The following is a 14,166-nucleotide window of genomic DNA, read 5'->3' on the forward strand; positions in this document are numbered from 1 at the left end:
TGAGTAGGAGACCACATTTAGGAGCAAAAGCCTCTAGTTTAATGTGGAGGTCAAAGGTCATTTGGGTTCACCAGGGGTCAAATAGTGTAAACCTTGTAAACACGATATCTCAAGAAGGGAATGTTGAACGAATCTCATATTTAGTATGTAGTTGTTACACGTTCAGGACAATATTTTATTGAGATCAAAGGTCATTTTGAGTCGCCAGACGCCAAGTTGTGGAAACCTTATTTATAAGCCACAATATATCTCTCACCGACCAGCATATCAGATAACATGTGCCTTACGCCTCCTCGTACGGATAGGGGGCTATTGGCATTGGAAATGAGCTTATGGGCATCCGTAGAATCTAAAACTCAAAAACTGTAAACTCCAACATACTTGCATTTGCTTAAACCTGCCGCTTGGAAGCCTTACTTTGCGTGCAAAAGGTGTACCATTACTTTAAATAATTCAGACAACAGAGGATAGTTGTAGCCTTCCTGGATTACAAGCTGGGATAGGGGACCAAATGGAATATTTTTGCCACTGACTTGAGTTGAGCCCACTCTTTTTGAATTTCCTCCTTTATTTCTTCAAGCAATCTGGGTTGTTCTGATCATTTAGCAGCAAAGTACAACAATGATCAGCCACCCTCCTAATTTCTTCAACACCCCCGATGAATTCAAAGTTTCGTCTTTTCTTGCTGGCCATAATAAGGGTCAACAATTTGGTAACAGAACTGAAAGTTTGTGGACAAAAGCCGAAGCTATGCCTTATATTACTGACTTGTGAATTGGGATACAATGTTTTATTGACATGTCAGGTAGGCCTTTCTATTCTGTGCAAAAAATATATTCTGTAAGAAATATATATATGCTGAACAAAGTACGGAGCTCTGTAAGTGCCAACTGAGATGTTGGTGTTTCAGTAACTTCAGTGAACAGCTTATTTATTATATTGGCAATAAGTGTGCAAGTACAATGCACTTTCTTGCTCAGAACCGGAATGCAGTTCAAAGTTAGTGGTTTTGCGACATCACATTGCATATGATATTACGACGATACGATCGACAGCATAGCCTACTGTATCTAGCCGGCTTAACAGTCCCATTAACATATCATATAACCAGGGAGCTGTAAGAGTAGCAGCTCCCTGGTATAACATAGGTAACATATACGTATAGCAGCAGTACTGCAATCATGGCGTCCAGATATAGCGCGTTAGTAGGATAGTTGGTAGTGTGATGTTAACGTTAGACTACTCTAAATAGCATACTTATTACTTACACTAGGCTAAGACTTAGCATATAATCCACTATTTGCTCTTCTCTAACCACAGTCTTTCAATAATTTGTTGCACTTCTGCAAGGACTCTATACATCAACGGAAAGAAAGTGGATGTGAAGAAAACAGCAATATGATGAATAAGCTGGTCACTGAAGTTACTGAACAACAAAACATATCAGTTGGCACTTACAGAGCACCGTACTTTGTTTAGCATATATATTTTTCTTACAGAATATATTTTTTTTGCACAGTATAGAACTTTGTTATTAGAGAATATATATTATTTCCTACAAAGAATAAACATTTATTTTTGTACAGACAAAAACTTTTTCTATAGAATATATATATATTTTCTGTCACAGAATTTATATATTTTGTTAGAGAAAAATATTTTTCGGTCAGAGAATTGACATACTTTTTGAAAAGGATACATATATTTCTTTAGAGAATACCTTTTTTTTCCTCTCTTATAGAATAAATATATTCTTGGCAGAGAAAAAATATTTTTTGTGTTAGAGAATATATATTTTTGACAGAATATTTACTATAAGAGAATATATATTTTTGCACAGAATACATATTTGTTATTAAGAAAATACTTTCTGTACGCCTGGAGAATATATAAATATATACTTTAAGGGAATAAATATAATTTTCAGGGAATATATATGTGTAAACAAATATGTCTAAAATGTATTTTTGAAGTTAACCATGTATGTATTTCGCAAGTACAGCATATATATATTTGTACATATATATTCCGCTTTCTCGCGCCATAGCAATTGTCCGGGGGAAATTGTCCGGGGGGGGGGGGGGAATAGTCCGGGGGAAATTGTCCGGGAGGGTTATTGACCGGGGGGTAATTGTCCGGGGGGAAGTCGTCCGGGATGGGAATTGTCCGGGGGGGAATTGTCTGGGTGGGAATTGTCCGGAGGGTAATTGTCCAGGGGGAGTTGTCTGGGGGTAATTGTCCGGGGGGTAATTGTCCAGGGGGGATTTGTCCGGTCACCAGGAGGCCTCTTTAGCTAAAATTTCGGTACGCTGCCCGCCAACCCATGGTGGCCCTCCCATGAAATGGTCAAGCCCCCAGCGCCCCCACCACTGAAAAAATCCTGGCTACGCCACTGCACAAAGGGAGAATTAATTAATAGACTAGTCTGGGTCTTTGATTATTGAAAAACATCATGAAGTATGATAAAACTTGTACAGATTTGTCCTTTCTAAATTTACCCTGTGTGTGTATGTTTAAAGGAAGTTTGTACATGCGCACATAATCAGTTTTCCAATAGTTGACTCTCTCTGTTCAACATTAAGCGAGGAACATTAGGACCAGGAAGAGACGGTATGTAAATTAAGGAATATTTAGAGTGGGTTTATGTAACCGATACGCCCTGCAGTGTGTCTATTAGACTAGTATAGACAGAAACCGTATATGAGCTCGTTATTGTTGTGTCTCTAAATGTATTAGCTGGGTTTGGTTTGGGTTGCTCATATACTCTATAGAACGCTGTTCGGACTCGAGAGCACCATACTCCAACCAAGTAGTCTCGGACTCGGCTCGGAATCAGGACGTAAATGGACCCAACTACATCAGAGTGATTCTTATACTATTGAATGGTTCTGATGGAAAGAGTACTAAAAACAATACGGACCATGTGAAGATCCGAGGCCCGGATGTTGCATTATATAATCGTCAGCAATTGAATATAATTATAAAGATACAATAGTTCATATGCCTCATCTCAGATTCTTTACACAACCCCCTCCTCCAGCTCGGGCCCAGGCTCCTCCGAGATAATAGGTTTAAAATTGTATTCAGCCGTTACTCAAAAGACGAAAGATATAATACGAATATATTAAACCACCATTAGTTCAGATTCACCGTTGCAGTTTTTGTATCATAATGCTTCTGCTTATTCATAGTACTGTACATACAGAGGATGGTACAAAAAGAAGTTTCTTGAAAATGACATAAAAACCTTAAATTGAATCTTTTAGTTAAACTTTGAAGTAGTCACCTCTCCTTCAAGTTTCCTACTATGTTTGAGTACATCAAGTTAAGAAACCTACCTAAACATTCATTTGTTTCTTAGTTTCAAGTTAAACTCAGATCCGTTCTTTCATATATAAGCCTGCTTGGACCCACATATTCATATCAGTCATGTATATCTATACATTTATCTAAATAAATAATAAAATATAATCAATAGGGATCCCTCATATCCCATTACAACTGAAACTATTAGAACCGAGCAACATTTACTGACAGTTGTATTACTGCGTACAGTGAAGTCACAACGTACAGATTCTAGAGATGAAAAGTACAGTATGCGTCGATATTTTTGCCAATAAAACATATTTTACCGAGAAGGTGTGACAGAGAGAGACATTGAAAGCACGATATATTCATTTTGTTTTATAAGGATTTATCTGTCTGGCAATTACTTCTATAAGGAGAGCATATAGGGATCTACATGCAGAGAAAGAAGGACAACAATAATTAGGAAATAGGACGAAAGGGCTGGAGAACGAGCGTGGAAGGGAGACTTCATTTATTGTTGTTTAATGCACCCCCCCCCCCCATTTGTACCTTACCTCATCACAAGGGTTTCTGACGTACGTGTTGTATTGGACTATATCCTGGAGAAATACCTCCTCGTCGTTGGACAAATAATTTTTTTTTTAAATATATAATTACATAGTTACTTCAGTATGGGGACCTAGCCCGCCCCCCCCCCTCCATCCCCAGTAAGAATATATAATAAAGTTGTTTGCATTTTTGACATGTTAACTTAAAAATAAAGAATCAAACCAGAGAAAGTATGCTATACGATAATTAGGCGATACATATATTTTTACAACTTGTTGTCTTTAATTGAGTTGAAGTTTTTTTTTCTCCATTTGTTCAGCATATTTTCTTTAAGAACAATATAGCATATACATATTGTTATAATTATAATCACCTTTTACAATTCTTGCATAGAACATGTTTTTTTTTTATGAAATTTCAAGAACGGAACAACTCTGGGCATTCAGAAAATGCATGTCGTAATTAAATACAACTTACTTTATCTTTCTTACACTTACTTGATTTTGAATGGATATAAAGTTCAACATCAATTGGGTTTAAGTTTACTGAATTAGTATGATGTCCTACAGTGCGACATGTGATTACATGTATTAACACTTCATTAATGCGCACACATCTATATATTCATTTATGGCATGTATAAGGTTTCGTTTCATGTTAAATGAATAATGTAACACAACAACGGATATGTCTGCTTTAGGAACACATTAATATGGTTCCATGTTAGTTGACAGGGAGTTGAAAGAGAGGAGAAGGGACAGTTAATAGTCAATGATGAACTAGTGATGAAACTTTGTAATATCGTCACAGGGGGTTATGGCATATACTGTAAGCCTGACAGGAAGTATAGTCACTTGACAACATGTAACATTGCGCCCATTTCAAGAGAGTCGCTGACGGGTAAAATGAACATCCTACATTAACGCTCTGTCCTACCGTGACCTGTATCACCTTATAATGTCCCATAGCTCACTGACTTAGGAAAAATAAAAAATAAAATTAATATTTATGTAAATATCTTAAAGTTAGAATATCAATTAGTTAAGTCTACATAGCTATGCTAACTGTAGCACTTTCATACATGTTACCAAACATGGCTTAGTCCGTAGCGACTGTAATAGAATACCTATAGCAATATACATACGCGTAGGAGCCTAATTTGCTTTGGGGGGGGGGGGGGGTTGTAACGACTTGCCCGAAAAATATAACCATTTTTCAATATGCTATTGTACATATCATATAGGCATACATCGGTTCTTACATCGCATGCCAATCACATACAATCATTTGCACATGTGTTATATCCTTCATATTAGGTATAATTTTGGGGGAATTCGTTACAATAACAATGATAATAATAATATAAGTTTAACCATTGAAAAACACATTTGCAATTTATTTTTCTTTCAGTGGGTGCCAGAACAATTTCTCAGCATGTTGCCCGAATTTTCACAAGCATCAAGCAGTAAGGTATATAATCCAGATTCTCTTTATTCTATACTACACTGGCTGCCAGTCAAGTATGGAATCCTTATTTAGATACCTGTATTGGTCCACGATTGTTTGTCCGGGAACGCCCCCCGTGTACCTGAGGAAATGTATTGTTCGCTATGCCCATACTCGATTTATACGCCTTAACTTGGCTAACTTGCTTTGTATCCTTGGGTGTAAAATTGAAATGAGTAAAAGGCGCTTTGAATATTGCGGCCCTTATATACTCGCTATTCCCTTATATAGACACTCCTGGTATCACAGATCTATCTAATTGAAATCTAGCCTAAAAGACTGTCTATTTAACTTAGCTTTTGTTGATTACTTGCGCAGTTGAGTATTTTTTTTCTTACTGGCGGTTTATAAGTGGTCTTCTATAATATACTATACTACAGGGTCGGCTAAACATACTTTTTTTTACGACTGTTGTATGTGCTATGATGAACATTTGCCCCGAAATTAAATGAACATAAACAAGAACGATGCAACATGATTGACAACATTCTACGGTCTCATATTTAATGTACATCGAGACGATGAAGTTAAACCGGGACATGTTCAGTGCATTCCTTCAGGTGAACACATTTAAGATATTTGATTTCTACTACAGCTAAGTTTTGTTTGAGAATAATAATAGGATTTATAGTGGTATGCTGGGAACGTTAACCAACGTCGGTTATGTTAATTATGTTGTTAATGTTTCAAAGTCATACACGCTACTATAGTGTTCTACTAAATATTGAAATGATATTCTCGGTTGTTAATTATCATACCGATGCTTGTGAATTACTTACAGACTTTATCTCAAAAATTTATTTTAAAGATATGTATTTCTGTTCACTTCCAGATTTGAATAAGTTTGTTTTTACGTTTGGAATAAACTTGATACAAAAGTTAACGTGAGTTGTTCGTCTATTATTTGTCGCCCTCAACCCTCCACCCAATCCTAGACAACCTAGACAATAATGATAAGTAATGAATGAGGCTGTAAAGTCCAGGTGTGGCAATACAATTTATCCTTAACAATTGAAGATAATTATAAAGATACAATAAACAATTAGCCGATGATAAGTTATGAATATTAATATCAGATTTTAGTTACTGACTACACCGTAGTTGGAACAAGTCCACTCCACCCCCCCCCCCCCCTTCGGATCTTGACAACTTAAAAATCGTCTAATGTATGTATGTGTCTGTTCAAAACACGCTGGAAATAATACGAATATTTGTCTAATATTCATATTTTATCGGGTGATTGCATATGTTTGGTTACCATGGTATCCGTACAACAGAACAACGAAGCGGGTCAGTAGAGCTACATATACTGCTACAGAGTTTCTTACTATTTTCTAATTTATTCTCATTTTACACGAATACAATAATCACCACCATCCCCTCCCCCAAACAAGAGAGTATTAGATCGGAACACTTGAAATGTCATTAATGAAAATAGCTTCTCTTCCCTTCATATATACAAATGACCAAGACCATGACAAGCATTACCATTCAGAAGTAAGAATATACCAGAGTTTATTGGTTTCAAATAAAACCAGATCCATCCTTTCGTTATATCTAAGCCTGCTTAGACCAACACACTTATGTCAGACACGTATACAATAATATGGATAAATTATAATTTAAGCAAGTGATCCTTCAAATCCCCTGAAGAATTTTAAGCTACAAAGTTAATTCATTAGCAAGATTTAATTCCAAAGGAAGTATTCCATAATGGATTTCTCTAATCTCTATACTTTGTGCTGTTTTTGCTACAATCTGCTGGAAGCAAAATTGGCCATAAAATGAAAGATAAGGACCTTGAAAACATAACGTTACTTTATTTCACCAAACATCTAATATTCTTATATAGAAAGACCTTGCTACCTTTGCTCAAAGTTGATTTAAGAGTGGTAGAAGAAACTAAAGAAAATATTCCAATCATATAAGGCTTTCTTAAAAAGATTATATTTCACTTCTTTGAGGGTGAAATGGACACCACGTTACTATTACATACATATACATTCATTATTTTCTGATGAAGAAGATTTCTTTCTTAAATGTTATCAAACAATTAATACAACCCTGATTTAATTAAAACTAAGCATGTGTGTCTCGTTTCTGGAAGCCAGTATTGTGCCTTTATATATACTTGGAGGGAATATCTTGAATAATAAACAAATTTATGGTTGGGTAATAAGAGACACGGGGTGATATTCAGGTAGAAAAGGCAACAATCATAAAAGAAATTTGACCAACGTTTGGGTGCAGGAGCAAGAAGATGTCTGTAAATTTCTGTTGTTTTAAGTTCTTTTCTGTTCATCACAATCTAATTCTAATGCTACAAGCAATTAAGTACACTTGGCCGATTATGTTATCATTATAATCATTGTAAATTTACTGGTAAAGTAAAACAGAGGGCAGCTAAGCTAAAAAATGCTGACCAGATTTACATTATGAGCAATAGCTGAAAGAAATGTGCACAATATCTTACCTGCCATCGACCGGTCTGTAGATTCAGGCGCCAATATTTTCTATATTCTCTGTTCCATACTGATGAATAAAAAGAACGAAATTGATGAAAATTTTAGCCGCAAGGTTAATTTTTTTTTTTTTTTTTTTTGGGGGGGGAAGGGTCTGGAATGAAATCATTAACATTTAATTTACCGGATTTATGTTGGCTCTCGATGATAACTTCATATCAGCTGAGTAATCAATCTAGTTGATTTCTTAATTTTGATCTTATCAGTTTACTATTATGATCATATCAGTAATATATCTGATCAGTTTACAATCCTTATACCTCAGTAAGATTAACGATCAGTTTACTATCATTATCATCTCAGTTGTGTAGCTGATCAGTTTACAATCCTTATATCTCAGTAAGATTACCAATCAGTTTACTATCATTATCATCTCGGTTTTATACCTGATCAGTTTACAACCATTATCATCTTAGTTACTTAACCAATCAGGTTAGAATTGCTATCATCTCATTAATATATCTGATCAATTATACAAATTACCCCACATGAAAATGTGAAACAACATAAATAGGAACGAATATTGGACTAAATTAAGAAATCAATTCATGATAGTCGAGTATTCGATGCTCAGATCAAGAATAATAATCCATGGGATAATGAACTGATCAGAGAACACCCAACATCAGTGACGTCATCACACATCACGAGAGACATAATAAAACACTGCTTAAAAACAATTGGAAAAAAGAAGAAAACGGGATTTTGTTTGAATAGCTAAGTTAAGTTAACTTATATATTTAAAAAAATAAACAAAACATTTTCATAACCACGTAGCCAGTCTCCATGTAAGAGGACTGCTGGATCTGAGAGCATTCCAGTTCGGTAAAGGAAGGTTTATTGTTTTACACACAGGGTTCCTTTGTTTAATGTTATTTTAACTCTACTAAGAATAAATCATAGTTGTAGGAACACGGTGCAGGTGACAACTGATACCTCGCTTTGATAAGTAGAGAGTGATGGGGTTGTGGGGAGGGGGTGTGGAGGAGGAATAAGTTATGAGAGTGCCCGAAAAAATAAAATTATAAATTTAAGTTTTATACACTTAGTTACTCGTCCAAACAAGGGCGGCGGAACCGGGGGACACAGGGGGCACGTGCCCCCCACTTTTCCTCAGGTTAAAAATGTGCCCTTTTTCTACATAAAAATTTTCTACATAAAAAAAGAGTTTTACAAAGCGAAACCCACGTCGAATGAAATATTTCGGGAAGTTTTAAATGTTTACTACCATAGGCATAGGAGCCCAATTTGATTTGGGGGCTGTAACGACTTGCCCGAAAATATTCCCAAAATTTGTCGCGCGCTGTGCGCGCGCTCAACATGTTAATATGCATATCATATAGGCATGCATCAGTTATTACATCACATGCCAATAACATACAATCATTTGCCGTGTTATTACCCTTCCATATTGGGTATAATTATTTGGAAAGTCGTATACAATAATAATGATGATAATAATATCAGTTTAACCATTGAAAAACACATAGCAAATTATTTTTCTTTCAGTAGGTGCCCGAAAAATTGTCAGCGTATTGCCCGAATTTTCAAAAAAAATATTGGTTGGGGGGGCTGCAGCCCCCCCCCCCCCCGGCTCCTACGCCTATGTTTACTACCACAAGGCTTCTAACATTCTGGTGAGTGCCATTATGCATATTCAATTCGCCACAGAAATCCTAATGCATTTCCAAAAATGTATTGCTATATAACATTGTGACCTTGTAATATAGCCTACTATGAATAATGAGTATAGTTTTAATATCCCATAACCTACCCCATCCTTTCGTATTTTGACATATTTCATTTGCGTTCATGCATGTATCGATCGCGTACGTATGCAGGGACTTGGGCTTAATGATGATTTCACCTCATTTTGTCTCGAAAGAAAACTTGTTCCTTGTTTCCCAATTTGCACATTAGATATTGCAGTGCTAGTATGCATTGTTTCCTTGAGGGGGGCAGTGGCGGAGCGTCCATACAGTCAGGGGCGGTGCCCCCCCCCCCCCTGACGGACTCAAATGGACTGCTGGCGCCCTTTTCAGCTTTTCACCACTTTGTACTTATTCGCGATTATTGACTTTATTATTTTGCTCTCATCTACCTATTGACATTATTTTGTCTCATAATCTGCAAATTAGCAAGGCCCGGAAAGGGTCATTTCCGGCGATCTAGGGAGTACCTTTACTCAAACAATGTCTGAACGCTCCGCGCCAACCTGTGGTGGCGCTCCACTTAGATAGTGTCGAAAGCGCCCCTACAGACCATTCTGGCCCCCACCCCTGACCAATACCTCTAGCTCCGCCACTGGAGGGGGGGGGGGGTGTGGCGCTGATGGAGTGATGTGTATACGCAAATAAGATAATACAATAAGAGTTATAAAGGGTACTAAATATCAAACTGCATCAGTCCAATCGAATTTCTGCAAAGTGCCCTTCGACGTTGGTGCCCCCCCCCCCCCCAGATTAAAAGTGCTTCCGTCGCCCTTGCGTCCAAATATCAACGTTTTCGTAAATAAATAATGCACGACTTATGTGACTTTGACTACATCTTCTCTGAATCTCTCGCTAAGCTGTTCCTCACGAGATAATTTAGTAAACACACATATGTCAACAGAAGTCAAATATTTACTGGTTCGAGCAAATGTGTTGTTTACACTAACTACTTCTGTCTTTGAGGTTGAGCAATGATGACATCATCAGCAGTGACGTCACTCCACCATTAACAATGAGAATCTCGATGTGTCCTTTAAACACAGAACAACGAACAAGGGTACAATGTGTACGAGTATGAGAAAAAATGTTGAGAGGTGGAGATAGAGATGTTTGTACATTACTCTTAATTAATTTAAATAATACATGTAGGTAGAATATTAGTATATAGATATGTTATTTTACAGGGAAATGAAACATTTGATTGCTCGTGATGTTTGTGAAACTATCCCGGTTATCTAGATATTCAGTTTTACAATATGCTAAATCTATGCTTTTTTTCGCGCACAAAGAAACGTCTCATGCCGGTAATCTGACCTAGTTTCGAGTGAGGTATAACAGAAGTGTTAGACACCACCATCGATCCCAGAAAATACACACACAGCTTGCTACCGTCGGTAATTAGACACTAGCGTACAGTCAATACATACAGCTACGGTTAATACCCACAACACAGTGTACATAGCAGCGATGGACATCTCAGGTCTAGATCAAAGATAACAGTGTATCACGTTTCATTACTGTCTGCATTTTGTAGCGAAAAGAAGAAAACGTCATTTGCAAGCAACGGAAACTTAACTTTTCAGAGCGCGGCACGCAGTTTAGGGCGAGTCTGCAATGCCTTTAAGGTAAATTAAATGATGACGTAGGCTTCTCAGTGCAGTCATAAATGTTAAATGTTATCCACAGTTTTGTCAATTATTATGACTCAACTTTAATATGAATATTTTTAATAGCTGACATACAATATCTAAATTTGTCAATGACAAATTTGTAATAGTTTGATATGTCATTCGACGTCATAGGTATTGTTTTACTTATTATTGTATATTCTGTGGTGCATCTGTATGAGCTGACCTAATAACCTGTGTGTCAGACTTAGTAGTCCAGTTAGTTTACGAGCCTCCAGTAATTAAATGAGAATTTATTGAATTTAACATTGTATAAAAATACAACCTGGACTTATAGCAGTGACTTTATCGATCTAATAAAATATATCAAAATTAAACTTCTACTTTTATTTACACAAACAATCGAGCTATTTGTGACATGCGTGAAACTACTTGACAACCTATCTTATAGTAAATAATCAGAGATAAAATATGCATGAAAAATTAAGTGACGTACTTAGTGAAATATTTTAGGAATCTGATATCAGAAGATAACCCTCAACAAAGTTTTCACAGATCTTTGTTTAATGTACATTGATAAGGTAGCACTTATGATGACTCGAAATAATCATGGAAAGGTTGACATACATCCAAACTGTCCTGTGTTTTACAAGGTTTGCAGACTTTCACCTCTGCTGATCTCAAATGACAGTTAACCTTGAAATAATTTTTTAAAGAATATCTTCGGTGCTCAGTTTCTCTACTAATTTATTTCGAGTCAGATGTAAGATTTCCCCCAAAGTTCCATGAATTAATCTACAATAGCAGTATTACAAACCAATCTGAGAGTTGATGTGGATGTGTCCCTATATAGGCTACCTCAGTATGAATATATTTGTCTTGGTGGTACAGCTTGTTGTCCGCATGTCTGCTCGAGTACTTACTGCGACGCTTATTATGCGTTTATTTGTTCAGGTATTGGTGACGCAAGACATGAACCAATAAAATGTCACTATATCGATTAATTTGAAATAAATGAAAACCTGCGATATATGTAGCTTAATTAGCATATAAGCACATACTTAATTTGTTGTTGAATAATCATGGTAAGACTTCCAACTAGTATTGTACCTTTGATGTAAGCAGACGTACTTAATAGCATTCATATACAAATCATTGCACGTCCAGTTACTTGATCCTATTTCGCTGGTAATAAATAAACCACAAACATGCATGCCTTAACTATCCCTAGCATGTTACGTTAATAAACTGCGATATATACAAATGGAATATGCTTAGAATATTTGAAGGTTTTCTTAAATAACTTGTTTAATTCTTCAACACGTGTTATGTATACACTGTCATATACAGTATCTGGAATATTATTATGTTCATTAACTCTTACACACCACATACAGAGTAATTTCCAGTCCTGATTGCCTACATACTTTGTGATATTTTATGATAGCTTGCTCTTAATGCATTATTCGGAAATGTAGGACTATACTAATTTGATTAATTTAGAAGAGAGCATATTCCAGATATGCTCCACATAATGTACATTTATTTTATTGATAACAACCTACTTTCAAAGCGTTCATGTATTAATTGATATAATATGACCATACTATTAATTTATACTGACGTCATTTATTTTACCTTTGACATTTCTTGATTTCAATGATGACGGGATCGATGTGACCGGAATAGTCTCTGGTAGAATATATCCTACTGCTCCACTCACATTTAAGCGAGGGACACTAAACCTGTGAAGTAATGATAAGAATCACATCATGGTAACGATTCTAAGGAGAGTGATGTGTCATTCATCTAATATAATAAAGAATTGAAAATGGCTCATATGTTCAAAATAAGATATGAACGATATTGTGGATCAGATTAAGACCGATAAACGAAATTGGAAGTCAAATTTTAGTAAACATAGACACATGAAAACAAACTAACAAATTTAATTTGAAGTGTAACAAAATTGCTGCTTACGAAGCACTGGAATGTATCAAATATAACAATTACATTTTCATCGGAACCTCAATCCTTGATCTCCAGGTCTGTAAAAATACAGTTTAGTTCAAACACAGTAACGGCCGTAGTTCATGTTATTAAGTACATGAAAGGAAAATTTAATTAGAGGGAGTCAAAAGCATTGGACTTTTTAATTAGCTTAACGACAATAGGTAAAGGTGAAATAAAAAAAAAAAGCCTTAATGCTTGAAGTCAGATTGATTAACAGTGAAGTGTTTACACTTGCTTAAATTTACAGACCAAACACTCTTCACCTTGGTTATGTTTATAAAACTTTTCAACAAATGTCACCGAGTTTGTCGTCCTGTATAACGTGTATTACGTCATTTGGCTGGGGTTAAAACAATGAGTAGTGTGGATCCAATTGTGCGTGTATATACATATAAAATGGATCAACAAAGTTGAGAGAAGATAGTGACTTTCCTTAATGATTATGCAAAATTTGGGTCTATCATCAGTTCTTCATCAGTTCAAACCTTAGATCATATCTCACGTAATCGTTGATTCATTGAGAGCAAACAACATAAAGCGTTAAAAACTTGACTGCGCGATATGTAAATGCTGATTTACCTATAGCCCACCCGTCACGAAGTGTACACAACTGAATCTTGCATTCTTATAATGCCTAGCGGTCAATGCGAAGAACATTCGTCTTTCTCTTTATGGGTTCTGAAAGCGTAGATTCGCGATATTTAGGCACAATTACTTGACATGTTTTCACTCTATTCGCTGCGAATTGACGTAACGAAAACCCCGGATATGTGACCGATGGAATACAATAACCCACAGATCTCTACTAACTGTATTTCCAGGAACATAACACCTCTCCTTTGGTTTCTTTTCTGTTTTATTTACCTTTACTTTTTTTGTTACTTGACGAACATGTTACCATCACAGTATATATAGTTTTAATCAGCA

At 36.0% G+C, this 14,166-nt stretch overlaps 2 protein-coding genes across 14 annotated transcripts in view; both read right to left on the reverse strand.

Annotated features, from left to right (window-relative positions):
• Nucleotides 1–14,166, reverse strand: part of LOC139977751 (uncharacterized) — a 177,053-nt gene that overhangs the window by 13,606 nt on the left and 149,281 nt on the right. The gene's annotated exons all lie outside the window — the stretch shown is intronic.
• The window catches only part of LOC139977745 (NLR family CARD domain-containing protein 4-like), a 346,755-nt gene that overhangs the window by 8,529 nt on the left and 324,060 nt on the right, over nt 1–14,166 (reverse strand). For 3 of the 5 annotated variants that reach the window (XM_071987331.1, XM_071987332.1, XM_071987330.1), the window contains exons 5-6: nt 12,865–12,971; nt 7,838–7,896 (exon numbers count right to left, since the gene is read on the reverse strand). The exons of 1 other annotated variant lie outside the window; for it this stretch is intronic. In XM_071987331.1, the coding sequence (XP_071843432.1) occupies nt 7,838–7,896; nt 12,865–12,971 (166 nt within the window). Of the gene's footprint in view, nt 1–7,837; nt 7,897–12,864; nt 13,275–14,166 lie in introns of those variants that run through there. One more of the 5 variants, XM_071987333.1, reaches the window with a different exon arrangement.

This window comes from Apostichopus japonicus, chromosome 12 (genome assembly GCF_037975245.1).
Source record: "Apostichopus japonicus isolate 1M-3 chromosome 12, ASM3797524v1, whole genome shotgun sequence".
Taxonomy (NCBI): Eukaryota; Metazoa; Echinodermata; class Holothuroidea; order Aspidochirotida; family Stichopodidae; genus Apostichopus; species Apostichopus japonicus.